This window comes from Aquarana catesbeiana, linkage group LG03 (genome assembly GCF_042186555.1).
Source record: "Aquarana catesbeiana isolate 2022-GZ linkage group LG03, ASM4218655v1, whole genome shotgun sequence".
In the NCBI taxonomy this organism is placed as follows: Eukaryota; Metazoa; Chordata; class Amphibia; order Anura; family Ranidae; genus Aquarana; species Aquarana catesbeiana.
This window is the reverse complement of record NC_133326.1, coordinates 132,197,948-132,216,448: the sequence shown is the minus strand read 5'-3', so window position 1 is coordinate 132,216,448 and position 18,501 is coordinate 132,197,948. Positions and strand designations below refer to the sequence as shown.

The following is an 18,501-nucleotide window of genomic DNA, read 5'->3' as shown; positions in this document are numbered from 1 at the left end:
TCAGTCTGTGATGGGGGAGTCAGTCTGTGATGGGAGGGTCTGTGATGGGTCAGTCTGTGATGGGGAGTCAGTCTGTGATGGGTCAGTCTGTAATGGGGGGTCTGTGATGGGGATCTGTGATGAGGCAGGGGGGATGTGACGTAAGGGGGGGCCTAGGACACTGATGTAAAAGGGGGTCGTGATGTAAAAGGCAGTATGTGATGTAAAGGGGGGACTGAGGACACTGATGTAAAAGGGGGTCTGTGATTTCTGCACTAGCAAAACACAGGTCTCTGCAAGGGCAATAGAAAACAATTGTTTTCTATGTGTCCTGTTCACACTGCAACAGCGCCACTGCGTGCTGAGCAGTGTGGTGCAAAATGCATACTGTTTCTATGCACTGCAAATGAGCTGTGGTGCATAAAAATGAATTAAATGTATTTGCATAAAGAACTATTTACGATCATCTTTGGGTAAAGAAAGACTGAACAGTTTAGCTTTACTTGCCATTGAGTCAGAACTTTTAAATACTTTGTCCATGAAGATATTATGAGTTTGCCAAAAGAAAAGTTAGAACTAAAAAATTGTAGGGAGTTTCTTACTGCTATAATCTTTAAAAGTCATTTTCTGCATTACAGAGTATTTTCAGTCTGTACAATTAAAGCCAGTTATTTTCAGTGTTCTCGTGTGTGGAGATATGTTTTTAATTGATCTATTGTAGCAGTCATTGATAAAGGACGAGAATGGTGGTGGTGTGTGTGTGTGTGTGTGTATGTGGGGGGGGCAGCATTGAAGGACCTGGCCTTGGGGCGGCAAAGGGAGTAAATCCAGGCCTGCACATACAGTCATTGGTCTCAGCTACCAGGAGCTGTCATTGTTTAATAGAGGGAAAAACCAGAGAGTATGTAATTAGTGAGCTCTACCAAGACCCCCACCAGCCTGCTGATCACCAGGTCTAACGGGCAAACACCAGGTGTGTCAAGCCAAGGTTCCCATATTTTCAAATTGATTAGATCATCATGCACTGACATTTTTAGCCTAATTTTACCTTCGGGAATATAATATATTTTCCAGAGATTTCTTTCTTATATAATAACAAGGATTTTTCATGCAAGGAAAGCTTCATTCATATGTATACTAGTTATACATATGTACTGTACATATTGCTATAGATACATAGGGGTTGATTTACTAAAGGTATATGGACTGTGCACTTTGAAAAGTGCCGTTGCTCCCGAGCTTAGTAAATGTGGTAAAGTTTCACGTTACAAAGAATATCCAATCACCGGAAAGGAAAATAAAAAAAACAGCATTTTGCTTGCACATGATTGGATGATGGAAGTCAGCAGAAATCTCCTTCATTTAATAAGCTCAGAAGCAACTGTACTTTGCATAGTGCACAGTCTATTTGCCTTTAGTAAATCAACCCCATAGTCTCACATATACAGTATATTTTCTTATAAATCTGAATATAAGTGTACTTCAGTATTTTTCAAAGATACGGGAAAGATCCAGAGTTTATTAAACCTTGTGCCTGGCAAGTGTGAATACACATAGTTTTGTGTGGGAACAGGTGTATCAGGGCAGCGCTGTTTAGGAGTTGTCAGAGAACACTTCATGCGTGATGAGTAAAGTCTATGTACAGGGACATACGCCAGATTGTTATTTTGCAGTGTTAGTGTTTTTCACCTTCATCAGTCACAAGGTACACAGTGTATGTTGTTGCAGTATTGCTGTCAAAATTGTTTTTTTATTTTTAAAAGTAGACTTTCGAGGTACCATCTATTTAACCTTATCTACATGATACACAATAATCAGACTACTGAATAACTTATACACATTTCAGTGGTAAATAAGAGAAGACACAATACAAATGAACTTTTTCACTATGTACCATTTTCCTTAGTTGCAGGATCCTTCTCTCACTTATCGTCCAGAACCAGAACATCACAACTACAGGAATTATATGGTGAGTATATCACAATGGAATAGAACAAAAAAAGTGCCCCTAGTAATGCATAAAATATATACAGCATTCAGTCCAGTGTTTGCCTGCACTGACGATCTGGGGCCCATCGGAATAATGGTGTGTTATATTTGGAAGATACCTAGGGTGCCAGGTTGTCAGGATCAGCCCACTGGGTAGCACTGTAGAAGCATCCTGACCAAATACAAATTTGTAAAGCACTGGGCAAACTGTGAGTACTTTATAAATCCCATATAATAGAAATAAGAATTATTTGTGCAGGGGGTGTCATTTGTTGGGTATAGTGATGACAGTGAAGCTGCAGATGGAGTGAATGGAACGATGAATGAAAAAATGTGGCAAGGGGAACAGACAAAATGGGCAGTAACCTTCTGGTGATCCCAGGACAAATGCTGTCCACCATAGTACAGGAAAAATGACTATTAAAGAAGGATCCAGACTGCTTCTCTACACAGGGATGGGCTACTTTACATTACATGTGATTGCCACTGCTTTAAAGCAGAAGTAAACGCTCTCAATCAAGTTTAACTATTTTTAATCCTTAGGCTGGGTTCACACTTGTGCGAAGCGGGAACCAGCGAGATTCTTGTGTGGGTTCCCGCATCGCACCTGAAGCTGCGAACCGCTGCGGGTGTCAATGTAAAATTAATGACACCCCCCAGATCAGTTCGCAGATTGCACTGCGAACTATGAAATGGTGAAGGAATCGGATCACATGGGTGTGAACATCCATGCGATCTGATTCCAGTGCAGACCAAAAAAAGGGTCCTGCATCATTTTGATGCGAATGCGAAGCAATTTCAGCCATATATTTTGAATGGCTAAATTTGCATTGCACAGACACCCCATGTGATCTGCACAGCAATGCGGTGCGAACCCAGCCTTACTCTGCTAGCATTAGTAGATAGATAGGAAGGTGAACTATATTTCTTTGTTTTAAACTTCTTTTTTTTTTTACAACTCTTCACTTGCTTCCTGGTTTCTGGCCTAAGCCAAAATTATATCATACATCCCAAAATCTTAATAGAGGATGGGAGGGGAGTGGAGGTAGGGCTTTCTCAGCTAAGCACACCCATCTGCCTGCATACTTGAGCTAAGGGCAGATGTATTCCAGGATGTAAATGCTACATAAATCATCTGCCCTTACTCAAGATGGCAATGGCTAAAAATGCCAGGGGTGTGGCTTTCAACGTGATTTCTCATCAAAATAAAACAAGGATGGATGGGTGAGTTTGCTTTGAATCTTAAAAATATATTAAATGGCTTTTTCAGTTTGTGGTGCTCCGCTACAGTTTTGTTGTGCTTTAAGGTGAATGCACTACAGCTCAGTAGTGAAGCAGTGAAGCACAGGAGAAACCCTGGGGGGTTAAATTTTCTACTGTTTTACTAGGGATTATGTTACTTTGAGCAATAATTTGAGGCAAGAAGCACCCATTAAAAAGGTGATCATTATGGATGTTTTATTTAAAGCTTTTTATGTAACATTGTTATCTCTTAACTTGTTCTAGGATGGCCCCCTTGTGGACAGAGTGAAAATGACCTACACACTTATGCACACATACCAAACGGTGGATTTTGTAAAAGAAAAGGTGATCAAAAACTAAAGCAAATATTATACCTTGGTGATGATGTATAAATATACAAAGGAAAAATGGTACATTTAGTAGCCAACTATGTGTGAATGTGCTTATGTACTGTAAATATAGTGTGCATGTGTGTGTGTGTGTATATATATAAAGTAAATACACCCCTCACATTTTTGTAAACATTTTATTCTATCTTTTCATGTGACAACACTAAAGAAATGACACTTTGCTACAATGTAAAGTGAGTGTACAGCTTGTATAACAGTGTAAATTTGCTGTCCCCTCAAAATACCTCAACACACAGCCATTCATGTCTAAACCCCTGGCAACAAAGTTCAAATTGGGCCTAAAGTGTCTATATTTTGTGTGGCCACCATTATTTTCCAGCATTGCCTTAACCCTCTTGGGCATGGAGTTCACCAAAGCTTCACAGGTTGCCACTGAAGTCCTCTTCCACTCCTCCATGATGACATCACGGGGCTGGTGGATGTTAGAGACCTTGCTCCCCTCCACCTTCCACTTGAAGATGCCCTACAGCTGCTCAATAGGGTTTAGGTCTGGAGACATGCTTGGCCAGTGCATCACCTTTACCCTCAACTTCTTTAGCAAGGCAGTGGTCATCTTGGAGGTGTGTTTGGGGTCGTTCTCATGTTGGAATACTGCCCTGTGGCCGAGTCTCCGAAGGGAGGGGATCATGCTCTGCTTCAGTATGTCACAGTACATGTTGGCATTCATGGTTCCCTCAATAAACTGTAGCTCCCTGGTGCTGGCAGCACTCATGCAGCCCCAGACCATGACAGTCCCACCACCATGCTTGACTGTAGGCAAGACACTCTTGTTTTTGTACTCACCTGGTTGCTACCACACATGCTTGACACCATCTGAACCAAATAAGTTTATCTTGGTCTCATCAGACCGCAGGACATGGTTCCAGTGATCCATGTCCTTAGTCTGCTTGTCTTCAGCAAACACTTTGCGGGCTTTCTTGTGCATCATCTTTAGAAGAGGCTTCTTTCTGGGACGATAGCCATGCAGACCAATTTGATGCAGAGTGCGGCGTATGGTCTGAGCACTGACAGGCTGACCCCCCACCCCTTCAACCTCGGCAGCAATGCTGGCAGCACTCATACGTCTATTTCCCAAAGACAACCTCTGGATACGACGCTGAGCATGTGCACTCATTTACTTTGGTCGACCATGGTGAGGCCTGTTCTGAGCGCAACCTGTCCTGTTAAACCGCTGTATGGTCTTGGCCACCATGCTGCAGCTTAGTTTCAGGGTCTTGGCAATCTTCTTATAGCCTAGGCCATCTTTATGTAGAGCAACAATTCTTTTTTTCAGATCCTCAGTGAGTTCTTTGCCATGAGGTGCCATGTTGAACTTCCAAGGACCAGTATGAGAGAGTGAGAGCAATAACACCAGATTTAACACACCTGCTTCCCATTCACACCTGTGACCTTGTAACACTAACGAGTCACATGACACTGAGGAGGGAAAATGGCTAATTGGGCCCAATTTGAACATTTTCACTTAGGGGTGTACTCACTTTTGTTGCAAGCAGTTTAGACATTAATGGTTGTGTATTGAGTTATTTTGAGGGGACAGCAAATTTACACTGTTACGCTGTACACTCACTACTTTACATTGCAGCAAAGTGTCATTAAAATGTGGGGGTGTACACCAGGGGCGGACTGACAACTCATGGGGCCCCCGGGCAATAGGGGCTCATGGGGCCCCCTTTGTCCCCACCCACCCACACAAAAGCCACACCCTCACAAAGCCCCACGTATATATTGCACTGCTACATTACATGCATTGGTCACAAAATTTCTCTACTGTATGTTCCAAATAAGGCTCGGTTCACACTGGGGCGACTTGGGATCCGACTTGTACGCCCTCAAGTCGCCCCAAGTCGCCCCAAGTCGCTTTGCATTTAGATTACAATTGTAGTGAATTGAACCATCTTAACTGACACTACTGAAGTCGCTCCGACTTCAAAAAAGGTTCCTGTACTACTTCTATCCGACTTGTAGGCGACTTGTACCCATTCAACTCAATGTAAGTCGCCTGCAAGTCGGATCTCTCAAGCGACTTTGCAGAGAAAACCCCTCCCTCCCCCCTCCCTCCCAGAGAGGTGATTGGCCACAGGCGAAGTCGCCTGTCATGGAGGCGACTTCAAGTCGCCTCGCAATTTGCCGAAGTCGCGCTGAAGTCGCGCTAAAGTCGCGCTGAAGCCGCGTTGAAGTCGCGGTACAAAGTCGCGCTAAAGTCGTGTTGCCCATGTGTGAACCGACCCTAAATGTTTAAAGAGTTAAGAAAATAAAGAAAAATAAACTCACATTAACAGTGGAGAGGGGAGGGGCCAAAGCAAGTCACTTGTATACTGAAGAGTGAAACTTGTAGCTGCCCGGGTCAGAGGCCCCTCCCCTCTCCACTGTATACACTCTGAAGGAGAAATACAAGCCCCAGGGAGATGCTGCGAGCACCATAGATCTGCCAATCACCGCCTCCCACTCCCCCACTGCATCCCAAACTGAAAGCCAGAGGTGCAGGGGGGAGATGCTTTGTCTTGGGCCCCCCCACAGCGGCAGAACGGCTCCGCCACAGCCCGGCAGCAGCATACCCCTAGATTCGTCAAAAATCTCTTAGGAGCTTCTCACGGGCCCCCTACTGGCCGCGGGCCCTCGGTTGGCGTCCGAATGACCGAATGGTCAGTCCGCCCCTGGTATACTCACTTTTGTGAGATACTGTATATATATATATATATATATATATATATATATATAGCACCCTGGTGTTTAGGCAGGGTTCCTATTAAATTTATCTGCCAAGTGATAGTTGCCTTGGCTAATTGTCAGGAGGTCAGTTGATTTCGCCCTAACTCTGAAATTGCTGCACTTCTCTCAAGACAAGAGCATTGCAAGTACAGACTAGGAATAAATGGGAGTGTCTTAGCCAATGGGCAAGGATTTTCTTGGATCCCTTGACCTGCTGGGAGAATCTATTTATTTGGGTGGGGTAAGGTGACCGGCATTCTTTGCCACCTGGACAGCTGTCTGGGTGGACGTGTGTTGTAATATCCTGGGTTGCTAATCCATAAGCCTTGGGCCGATACCCGGGACATCTGGCTGCTAGGCTGCCTGGGGGCCTATCCAGAAGCAAGAGAGCAGCATAGGGTTGGGACTGCGGCTTGCAGTCCAACCAGAAATAGCGGTTCTGCCGGCCGGAGAACCAGCTGTGGTCGGAGGTAGAGGGAAAGCTGTCCCCACTAAGGGACCATCTACCTTGCTACCAGAGACCACTGTGAGTAGCTAAAGAAAGTACCTGAGCAGTATTCTCACAAGCCGAGGACGGTGAAGAATTGGGAAAACTTCAGCAAGTGCCAAGCCAGGGACCCAGCCAGTGGAGGTGACACTTGCGGAGCATTATTATGTGCCAAGCCAGGGATCAAGCAGGCCAGTGGGGTGATGCTTGAGGAGTATCTGTGAGTGCCAAGCTAGGGACCCAGCAGGGAAGCGGGGTGACGTTTGCGGAAGATACTGAGTGAGAAGATTGGAAGAGCTCAGGAGATAGGGTGGCGAGTGGATCTGTTAGTCTAGTGAAAGACTGGGAGCTCAGCTGAGTGAAGTTCTACAATAGGAGATTGTAGAAGAAGTGAAGGAGTTCACTGCAACCATTGTTAGAAACTGTTACAAGATTGTTGCCATAGGAGACAGCAGTCCTTCTCATGCAGATGTGGTGTCCAGCCTGATGCTTTTCCCTGCATGGCTGTCTGCCTATAGAAGTCTCGGAGTCTGCCAATTAATATTGCATCTACTAAAGGGTGTCCTGGCCCTAACCTTCTCTCCCACAGTTCTGTTTAGGAGACAATAAATCTCTTTGCATTCAAGAAGTGTCTGGCACCCATCAATCTACCTTGCATTACACCCACTATGCCTTGTAACCCACTCTACGAAGGACATCAGCTGTCCCTAACTTTGGAGGTCACCATTAGGCCCCAAGGGGCCTGGGACTTGGCTACACACACACACACACACACACACAAATATATATATATATATATATATATATATATATATATATATATATCAGTAAATACACAGTATATATACACACAGTAAAGATAATTATTAATTTGTAATATATTTATTTATTAACAAATCAAGATATCTCCTATTTTGTTAAGCTATATTCTGGCTTGCACAATTCCAGCCTTTCCCCTAATTGAGGTCACTGCAGGGTATAAATAAGAGACATGAAGGGGTAGCATACAGGAGATCTATGGGTCCACACACTACTACTACAATTCTTCTAACAAACATATCAGACATACAGGATGCACTCATAACACGAAATTCATGGACCAGTATGGGTTTTCTAAAGACAGCCCAGCAGAAGCATTTTGTTATCAGACCCTCACTCTGGCTAAAATTTGACAACAGGGAGTGAAAAGGGAACCAGGGGGAAAAGGAAAGGAGAAGAAACACTTTCCAAAGTCATTCAGTTGTGTGTTCTCATATTGCTTGAACCTAAGCAATATGTGCACTCATCAATTCACTTTAACTAATCCATAGCGATTAATCTGCACATATGCTTTCAATGAAAATCAGAGAAAGAATTGTTTAATGCATATTTTCGCCTGAAGCTGACTGTAACCAAGCCTTTTCAAAGCTCTCTGAGATGGGACAATTTTATCCATATAACCAGATTTAAACATATTCAGGAATAATGTCCAAAAAAGGGTTAACTTGTTGAAGGTTACCTGATATGTTCTGTATCATACAAAGATTAGAACCAACATTGGAAAAGCAATTTATCAACTGAAAGTATATTAAGTTTAACAGACATATCAGTAGAGACTTCATTAAAGTATAATTTGCCACAACCTGATCAATAACCCAACACATGCCTTGTTTTGTATCCACAACATATAGGAAATATGTTTAATTTCAAGTACTTAATAACCTTGAATAAAGGATTTGCACTGAGTATGGTATTTTGAATATTATAGGCTCATTCTCCTTCCTTGTTTGGGTGACCTATTTAACGTAGTACTAAACCCTCAGTAAACATTACAAAAAGGTGCGCTAAGCTGAAAATAGGTGAAATCAAAAAACTGCTGCCTAGAACGGTGTATCAAGTGAATTACAGCAAAATCATTTTTTGGGTAAATAGTCACGATCTGTTCACAAAAAATGACAAATAATAAATGGTGCAAAAAGTTCATAAATAGTCCAGTGCTCCACAATTCGATGTGTTTAGTGAAAAGATGATACTCCAACTTTTCCCACATGCAAATACAACAAACTGTTTGTGGTGCAGCTGAAATAATCCACAATGGAAAGTGTGTCACTGCTGTGCTCTATATGTGAAAATTGGCTGCTTACCAAACCAAATGATCCCACCAAGAGATTATATGCGTGTGAATGGAAGCGCCTCTGAAGTCAAGTAGTCAGCCAGCTCCAGGGAATGTATCCAGGCTTATGGTGCTCCTTAATCTCGTTAATCACATCATGTGGTTATAAAAGATAATGGAAGACGCTCATAGTGCATTAATGTGTATAAAGCTGTTTTATTAAATAAAAATTGCACTTACAGTATATCAAGGACAATGAATTCAAGTGATATGGGATAAAATCTTGCAAGGCCGTCTGCAGTGCGGTCCGCACTATTTGATGTAACTCCAATCCAACGCATTTCCTCTCAGAAGGCATCGACTGGGATGAAGGCTTCCATTGTCCTTGATGTAAGTGCAATTTGTATTTAATAAACCAGCTTTATACACATAAATGCACTATGAGCATCTTCCATTATCTTTTATAACCACATGATGTGATTAACGAGATTAACTACTTAAGAACCGGAAGGATTTGCCCCTTTAACCTCCCTGGCAGTTTTCCCCAGTGTGGCTTGGGGTTAAATTTTAGTACCAAAAGCGGTAACCCCAAGCCACACTCGGGATTGCATTGCAGGATCCTGGTGCAGTGTACTTACCTTGTCCCCCAGCTCCTGCCATGTCCCCCCGCTGTGTCTGCGGTCTGTGTCCTCCGCCCCAATGTCCTGTGTGCCGGGCTCCGTTCTCTGCAAGCGTCGCGTCGCACGGGGCGGAGCCTGGTGGCAAATTAAAAAAATATTCTTACAGATTACATTACTTCACAACCCTTTTGTCCCTAGTGCTTTGTCCAATGCCCTGCATGCAGTTTTATATTATATATACTGGTCTTTCTGCCTGGAAACTTGATATTGTCCATAGCAACCAAAAAGTGTCCCTTTACGTCAAAAGTGGTTTTAGACCAGCTAGAAAACAGCGATAATAAATTAGAACACTTGCAGAATTGAGCGATAGTGAATCGTGGGGAAATTTATTTTATTATTATTAAATTATTATTTTTTATAATTATTTATATTTATTTATTATATTATAATTTATGATTTTGTGTTTCAAACTTTATCATACCCGGGATGTCTACTAGGATCTTGTTTGGACAGATTTAAGTGTTTTATTGCTAAGAATTACAGGCCTACAATATAAAACGCCAAATTTCTATGCAAAACAATGCACCGCTTTGAGACACAAAAATCTGACAGAATCATACCGCCAGGGAGGCTACTGACCAGGCCATTTTTTGCGATAAGGTACTGCGCCGCTTTAACTGACAATTGCCCAATCGTGCGATGCTGTACCCAAATAACATTTATGTCCTTTTTTTTCCCCACAAATAGAGCTTTCTTTTGGTGGTATTTGATCACCTCTGTGTTTTTTTTTCTTGCTATAAACAAAAAAAGACCGACAATTTTGAAAAAAAAAACAATTTTTTTTACTTTTTGCTATAATAAATATCCCCCCAAAAATGTAAAAAAACACATTTCTTCATCAGTTTAGGCCGATATGTATTCTTCTACATATTTTTGGTAAAAAAATCGCAATAAGCATATATTGATTGGTTTGTGCAAAAGTTTTAGCGTCTACAAAATAGGGGATAGATTTATGGCATTTTTATTATATATTTTTTTTACTAGTAATGGCGGTGATCAGCGATTTTTAGCGGGACAGCGACATTGTGGCGGACAGATCGGACACTTTTTTGGGACCAGTGACATTTATACAGCGATCAGTGCTAAAAATAGCCACTGATTACTGTATAAATGTCACTGGCAGGGAAGGGGTTGACACTAGGGGGCAATCAAGGGGTTAAGTGTTCCCTAGGGAGGCATTTCTAACTGTGGGAGAAGTGTAGTGACTGGAGGAGGAGACAGATTGCTGTTCCTTATCACTAGGAACAGCAGATCTGTCTATCTGCTCCTGACAGAATGGGGATCTGTCTATTTATACTGATAGATCCCCGTTCTGTCTCTCTCAGGAGCGATCGTGGGTGGCCAGCGGACATTGTGGCCACCAGCCACGTGCATCAGTTCCTGCGTCTCACACGTGCGCCCCCTAGTGGTCTTAAAGCAGCCGACGTACAATGATGCAGATTAGCCAAGGAGAGCTAACCTGCCGCAGTTCAACTGCCGCGGCTGGTCTTTAAATAGTTAAGGAGCACCATAAGCCTGGATACATTCCCTGGAGCTGGCTGACCACTTGTCTTCAGAGGCGCTTCCATTCACACGCATATGATCTCTTGGTGGAATCATTTGATTCAGTAAGCGGCCAATTTTCACATCTAGAGCACAGCAGGTGACAGGTCCGTGTCCGCTCTGCTATGCAGAGCGAACACAGACACAGTCCCGCTCTCCTCTATGGAGCAATCGGATGGAAACGGACCTCCTGTATGGAAAATAGGACCAAATAGGTGCCGTGAAGAGGCCTTGCAGCTTACGCATGGGTTTGCAAATGCGTGTTAACTAAACCCCTGTTTTTAACGCAGACTGTTAAACAGGTTAACTTAGTCGGTTGGCAGTTGAGCTATGGAATGTTCTGTTTTTGTCTTTCGTGCGTTTGCCCTTCCATGTGCTCCTTGCTGTGAAGGCCAGTTATAGGTGATAGGTGACCACACATGTAAGGGGCATTTTTCCCAGTAATCACCTCGCTTATGTGTCAGGAGATGTACTGTGGCTATAGTAATTATTAGCAGGGGTTCCCTGAGACTGGAAAGTTATTTCAAGGGTTCCTCAGAATTGAAACGGTTGAGCATGGCTGAATGGCCTGAATACTGCTGAATCTTGATCGGTAGTGATAAGAGCAACATCTCACTGGCTCAGCTACATAGGAAGCGATTCCATAGGGACAAGTAGACAGCCTCTTAAAGTGATTGTAAAGTCTTGTTTTTTTTTTTCTAAAAATAACAAACATGTTATACTTACTTGCTCTGTGCAGTAGTTTTGCACAGAGCAGCCCAGATCCTCCTCTTCTCGGGTCCCTTGCTGGCGCTCCTGGCCCTCCTTCCAGCCGAGTGCCCCCACAGCAAGCAGCTTGCTATGGGGGCACCCGAGCTGAGCCGCAGCTCTGTGTGTCCATTCAGACACGGAACCGTGGTTCTGCCCCACCCCCCCCTCTCCTGATTGGCAAACTGACTTTGATTGACAGCGGCAGGAGCCAATGGCACCGCTGCTGTGTCTCAGCCAATAAGGAGGGAAGTCCCAGATGGCCGAGGCACTCGTGGACATCGCAGGATCTAGATGGGGGCTATAAATTACAACCTGGCAAGCTAAATTTATTAGCAACCCTGCCTAAACACCAGGGTGCTACAATTACAAAATAGTTGATGAATGCCAGGTATGATATTTTTTACACTGTTACATTGATCAAGCTTGGACTAATGTAACTATATATATATATATATATATATATATATACCATGCCTATGGGATCCCTCTAGAAGCTGGAAATCACTGTAGTAGACACCTCTACTCTAGTGATCTCTTAGCTTCTGGGTCCCATGCCAACCATCTGCCCTGCTGCATTGTGAACACAGGAGGTCGGCCATAAATGCCATGCAGAGAACGCTTAGCATCCTCTCAATGAATGCAAAGCGCTCTTTAAACGGACAGGGGGGAGAGGTGGGGTGGGTGCAAGCTGGACCAATGTAACTGTAAAAAATGTTGTATCTGGAAATCGTATTTAACAGTTATATAGTACTAAGTGTTCCAAAAATATAGTGCTATACAAAGAAACAGGTACAATACAAATATTATTCTCTTATCTGCACAAATATTGCATTATTGATCAACCTGACCTTTCCATTAGGTAACCAACAACCATATCTGTCATTTCCCACTTTACATTTCATATGACCTATAATCTTTTTCTGACTTAAAGATAATGCCAGCTACAACTAACTGGTTTTGAAGAGGCTGTAAAGTGCTCATTGCACAAGCATATTGGATTGTCTCATTTGTGCTTTGATCTCATGTTTTCTTAGATTTAATGAATAAGCCCAATCTCTAATATTTATATCAAAGGGATTTTTACTGTGTCTGTGGCATATGGAGTATGGAGTCACATTTTGGTGTTGAACAGATAAGGGCTGGTTTTTTTAGACCTCTTGTACATGGACATTGTTTATTGATGTTCATATGCAGGACCTTACTGGCAGAAAGATCCTGAGTAAAAGTTGTGTTCTGTAAAGTCTTTACAGTAAAGACCTTGCATATATGCGCAAACAAGTGTGTAAACACGCGTATTCAGCTATTCACATAAAATTCTTCTTCATCCTCTTCTAGCTGTCAGTGTTGCAATTTACACATATACAATACATATGCGTGTAAATTAATGTGTGCAAATATACCCTAAAAAAGAGCATTTTGCACCAAATGCTATTCTGTTCCTGCAGGAAACATATCATAAAGATGCATGTTTTAAAGTGTAACTAAAGACAAAACTTTTTTGTTTTCATTTTGGATAGAGTAAGGGAGGGCTATAAGCCCTGTCATTTTTTTTTTTTTTGTTGCCATCTGTATTCCTATGAGGAGATTTCCCTTCACTTTCTATCCCATAGCTAAAAGAGGATATGAGAGGAAATTCCTTTAACCACTTTCCGACCGCCCCATAGCAGATTTACTGCTGCAGGTCAGCTGCGCTGCACAGAATCGTGTGTGTGTATATATATATATATATATATATATATATATATATATATATATATATATATATATATACGTGATTTTGCATTCTGGGTTTTGGGCGCGAGTGCTCCCGCTGTGATTTTACACAGCCGTAGCTGATCAGCGGGTCCCGCAGACCCGATCTCCGCCAGCACCCGCTGATCGTTTGTTACACTGACAGAATGCCAGTCTGCCTATGTAAACAAGGCAGATTGTCATTTTGTCAGTACAGAAGACATGAATCCTGTGTTCCTGTAAAGCAAAAACACTGATCCATGTCTTCTACTAGTAAAAGCACCTCCCCCACTACACTAAAACATTAGCTAGGCACACAGTTAACCCTTTGATCGCCCCTGATGTTAACCCCTTCCTTGCCAGTGTCATTAGTACAGTAACAGTGCATATTTTTAGCAATGTCACTGGTCCCCCCCAAAAAATGTCAAAAGTGTCAGTTAGGTGTCTGATTTGTCCGCCGCAATATCGCAGTCCCGCTGTAAGTCACTGTTCGCTGCCATTACTTTAAAAAAAAGTATATATATATATAACCAATCAATATACAATTATTGGTATTTTTTTTACCAAAAATATGGAGCAGAATACATATTGGCCTAAATTAATGTAGAAATTAGATTTTTTTACATTTTGTTTATTAGATATGTTTTAGAGCAGAAAGTAAAATATATTGTTTTTTTTTTTCAAACTTGTCAATTGTTCTTTGTTCAGAGCGCGAAAAATAAAAACCGCAGAGGTGATCAAATACCACCAAAGGAAAGCTCTATTTGTGTGGAAAATGTTTTAATTTGGGTATAGTGTCGCACGACCCCGCAGTCGTTAGTTTAAATAACGCAGTGCCGTATTGCAAAAAAGGGCCTGGTCAGGAAGAGGGGTATACCTTCCGGGGGTGAAGTGGTTAAAAGTGATTGAATCCCGGTGTATCACCAGGGTCACCAGAACTAGTGTCCCAATTGGAAAATTTCCTTCATTAGTGTTCTAATGTCAACCTAAAATTTTGGGATTTTCTTTAATTTCATTTTTAATGATAATGGTAAACAGGACAAATAGAGAGGGCGAATCTCCCTAAGGGGCACAGACAGCAATAAAACCCTGATAGGTTCTCTAGTCCCTCTTCACTATATTCAAAACTGAAAAAAAGTTTTGCTTTTAGTTACAATGTAAGTTTTTAAAATTGATAAGAAGGTGGTCACTTTCTGAAGGCCAATTGCCAGTTGCAATGCCAATTTCTTATTAATTTCTATCTAGACAGAAGACAATTACTAAAATAAACCTGTCTGGAAGACATATGAAGGCTGTCATTACTGACCTTTTAAAAATGCTCGTCGTTGGCCTGTGTCTGGCATTAATCCATAAAGATACTGACCAGCACAAACATGCAGATTGAGAAAGTAAATTTAGATCTCCTCATCTCATTGGTGTTTTAGAAAGTAATAAAGCCACTATATCTGCATGACAGCCAGGGATCTAGTGTTTCCAAAAGGCATCCTCCATATATCCTCACTTTAAATAACTAAATTCTGCTGGCCGATCTCAAAGTCTCAAAGTTTTTAAAGTTTTTGCGGAAGGTAAAAAACCTTCTGTGTGCAGCAGCCCCCCCCCCCCCCCCAGCTTCCCCTAATACCTAACTGAGTCCTATCACGGTCCAGCGATGTGCACGAGAGCAGCAGCTCTCTGGGGGACTCTCCCTCCTCATTGGCCATTGGCTCCCGCTGTTGTCAATCACAGCCAGTGAGCCAATGAGAAGAGAGTGGGGGCGGCGCCGGGCTCCGGCTCTGTGTGTGAATGGAACTGCTTGGGTGCCCCCATTGCAAGCTTCTTGCTCTGGGGGCACTCGACAGAGGAGGGAGGGGCCAGACGAGCTGGCAGGTGACCTGAGAAGAGGAGGATTGGGGCTGCTCTGTGCAAAACACAGTATTACATGTATTACATGTTTGCTATTTTTAAAAAAAAATGCCTTTAATATTACTTTAATTATGTGGTTGTAAACCCTCACATATACCCAGTGAAGTGACTGGCCTCAGGTGATACACAGAAATAAAGCAAATCCTCCTACATAAGTTGTGCCTGTTTATCTACAGTCTACTCTTCTTGACAGCTGTTTAAGGTGCAGAATTTATAAAGCTTGTCTGAGTTTTCAGAAAGCTAAGGGAAGGGAGTTGAAGTAGCACTCTGCAGAGCACAACTGACGAGAGCTCTGACAGCAGATTGGAAGGAAGGGACACCCCTTCACGAGGCACACAGCAACAGAGCTGAGGCTGTCAATCACATGCTGTGTGCTGGAGTTCCCTCCCCTGTCATCTTTTTACCTCTTGGTTTTCAGGAAAACCTGTCAGAAGTGACTGATGTTGATAGCAGAGGAATGAGGCAACAAACAAGTGACACTCTGAGGCTCTGAATTGAGCACTGTATAGGGATACTTTGTTCATATTTTATGTCAGAGGTTTACAACCACTTTAATCATTGTCTCTAAGGCTACTTTCACACTGAGAAGCTTTACAGGTGCTATAGTGCTAACAATAGCGCCTGCAAAGCGCCTGTAAAACGCCTCTCCTGTCACTCCAGTGTGAAAACCTGAGTGCTTTCACACTGGAGCGCTCATAAAGTACCCCTGCTCATTGAAATTAGTGGACAGTGTTGCCGAAGCACCGGCAAAGTGCCAGTGCTTTTAACCCTTTTTTGGTCGCTAGCAGGGGTTAAAATCACCTCCCTGGCGCCGCTAAAATGACGGTAAAGCGCCGTTAAAAATAGCCGCCGACGCCCCAGCACCTCAGTGTGAAAGTTCCCTAATGCACTAATGCAGATTTTAAAAAAACTACTATAATACAAATCTCTGAAATATTCCTGTCTGTCGTGATATTACAGACATTTCTTAAAAGTCGTAGTTTTTATCGCCGATATTGTGAACGGTTTGTGTTTCCGATACAACACATGCGGCTGTTGGGTGTGTAACAGGTTAACTGTGCAATTAACTAAACCCAGTTTTGATCACTCTCAGTCTGCTGGCACCTAGATTGTGATCCCACAAGCTGAAAAATCTTTGTGCAGGGTGAAACTGAGAGTGTCATTGTCATGTATTGGTGGCAGCATGGTGGGATCTGACACCACTGTCATCACAGAGAGGTTTGTGTACAAATGTGTTTATATACAATAGAAAGCACTGTATTGCCAGAATATATCTACAGTATGTCCCATGAATAGAGTCTTTTGCATTATCTAGACACACAACAACATTTCTGCATGCAAAAAACAAACTATGGATCTGAGAACATAGGGTCATTGTATGAATTGCCAAACCAACATATACAGTAGACGCTATAGATTTATCAAGTTACATTTTTTCTCTTTTTTGCTTTTTAGTGTTTACTGTATTTTTTTTAACTAAATATATCTTGGAATGGCAGCTTTTGTAAAATTGTCTTTTCAGCATGCCTTGTGGGGTTCATGCAACCACAAGAAGATGACTGTTATGGAAGCGCTCAGTTTGCTGGATAACTTGGTGGATGAATCTGACCCTGATGTGGATTTCCCAAACTCCTTTCATGCATATCAAACAGCAGAGGGCATTCGCATGGCTCATCCTGACAAAGGTATGTGCATATTCTACAAACCACGTGACACTTTCCATTTAATATGTAAGATGATACACACAAGATGAAAGCGGTGCTTAAAGTGATTGCAAAGTTTAATTTATATATTTTTTTAATATCACAAACATGTTATGCTTACCTGCTCTGTGCAGTGGAACTGCACAGAGCAGCCCCGGTCCTCTTTTTCTGGGGTCTCCCACTGGCACTCCTGGCTCCTCCTCTGCTTGGTGAAGCTACTTCCTATGGTGCCACACCTGCAGGCTCAATCCTGAGCTGCTTTGCCTGTGTTCATAGACAGACAGTGTGACTCGGCCCGGCCCCCTCGCTCCTTCGTCACAAGATTTGACTGACAGCAGCAGGAGCGGATGGCTCCCACTCCCTTGTGAGAGCTAGAAGAGCCCCTACAGATGGGCACGGTGCTGGATTGAGTGAGGGCACAGGTAAGTATAATGGGAGGTGAGGGGGTGTTACTGTTACCTAATTATTTTTTACCTTAATGCAGGGAATGCTTTAAAGTAAAAAATGTTTAGACTTTATACACTTTAAATCAGTCAATCTTCACCGAAGCAGGTGCTGGAGAGATCATGTGACCAGACCAAAGCAACTTCAGAAGAGGTGAATATAGACAGCTTTCCTTTTACAGGGTAGATAGAATATGCTTAGAGTGTGGGTCGGAGTAGATTTAAGCTTAGTTAGGTTTTGACTTGCCTTCCACATTAAAATGACATAGACTTAGGGGTAAGGTGACCACAATCCCAGATATTAGAGTGCTGTCCCCAGAAAAAAAATGACCCCAATTTTAACTCTGGTTAAAAGAACATGTCCCTGATTTCTTTCCAGCTTTAATAATGGTGTCCTGGGCCCAGGCGGCTATAGGGTAATCCATCGTAGCACCAATTCTGGAGCAGGAGGAGGGAGGGGAGGAGTGTGTCTGCACCCGGGTGTGTCAGGGGTTATGATGATGGCACGTGTTAATATAACATGGTCTACCCAGTCCCTCTGCTCTTAGCTTGTGTAGACATTTTTGAGGGAGGTAAGGATATTTACTGCCTTGCTTTTCTTTTTGATGGTGACCCGCAGTGCACATCTGGGTCTTGAGATGGTAATGGGAGGAGGGAACTGACCAGCAGATGGTGGTCTGTGGGGACTCACCAGCAACACCATGCCAACACCAAGGTCCAGTGATTTAATTTCAGGGAACAGGGAATTTGTGCTGAAGTTGGTTTTGTTATAGGGGGATGGGAAGGTTGGCCTCCACACTCTGCGTGTTTTGTAAACACGGGCCAAATATCGCCTGGCATCA

The 18,501-nt window shown here is 42.7% G+C and overlaps 1 protein-coding gene across 5 annotated transcripts in view; it reads left to right on the top strand.

The window, feature by feature from the left end:
- The window catches only part of MIOX (myo-inositol oxygenase), a 46,329-nt gene that overhangs the window by 13,384 nt on the left and 14,444 nt on the right, over positions 1–18,501 (top strand). For 3 of the 5 annotated variants that reach the window (XM_073619261.1, XM_073619264.1, XM_073619265.1), the window contains exons 2-4: positions 1,886–1,948; positions 3,475–3,555; positions 17,036–17,198. In XM_073619261.1, the coding sequence (XP_073475362.1) occupies positions 1,886–1,948; positions 3,475–3,555; positions 17,036–17,198 (307 nt within the window). Of the gene's footprint in view, positions 1–1,885; positions 1,949–3,056; positions 3,193–3,474; positions 3,556–17,012; positions 17,199–18,501 lie in introns of those variants that run through there. The other 2 variants (XM_073619263.1, XM_073619266.1) reach the window with 2 other exon arrangements.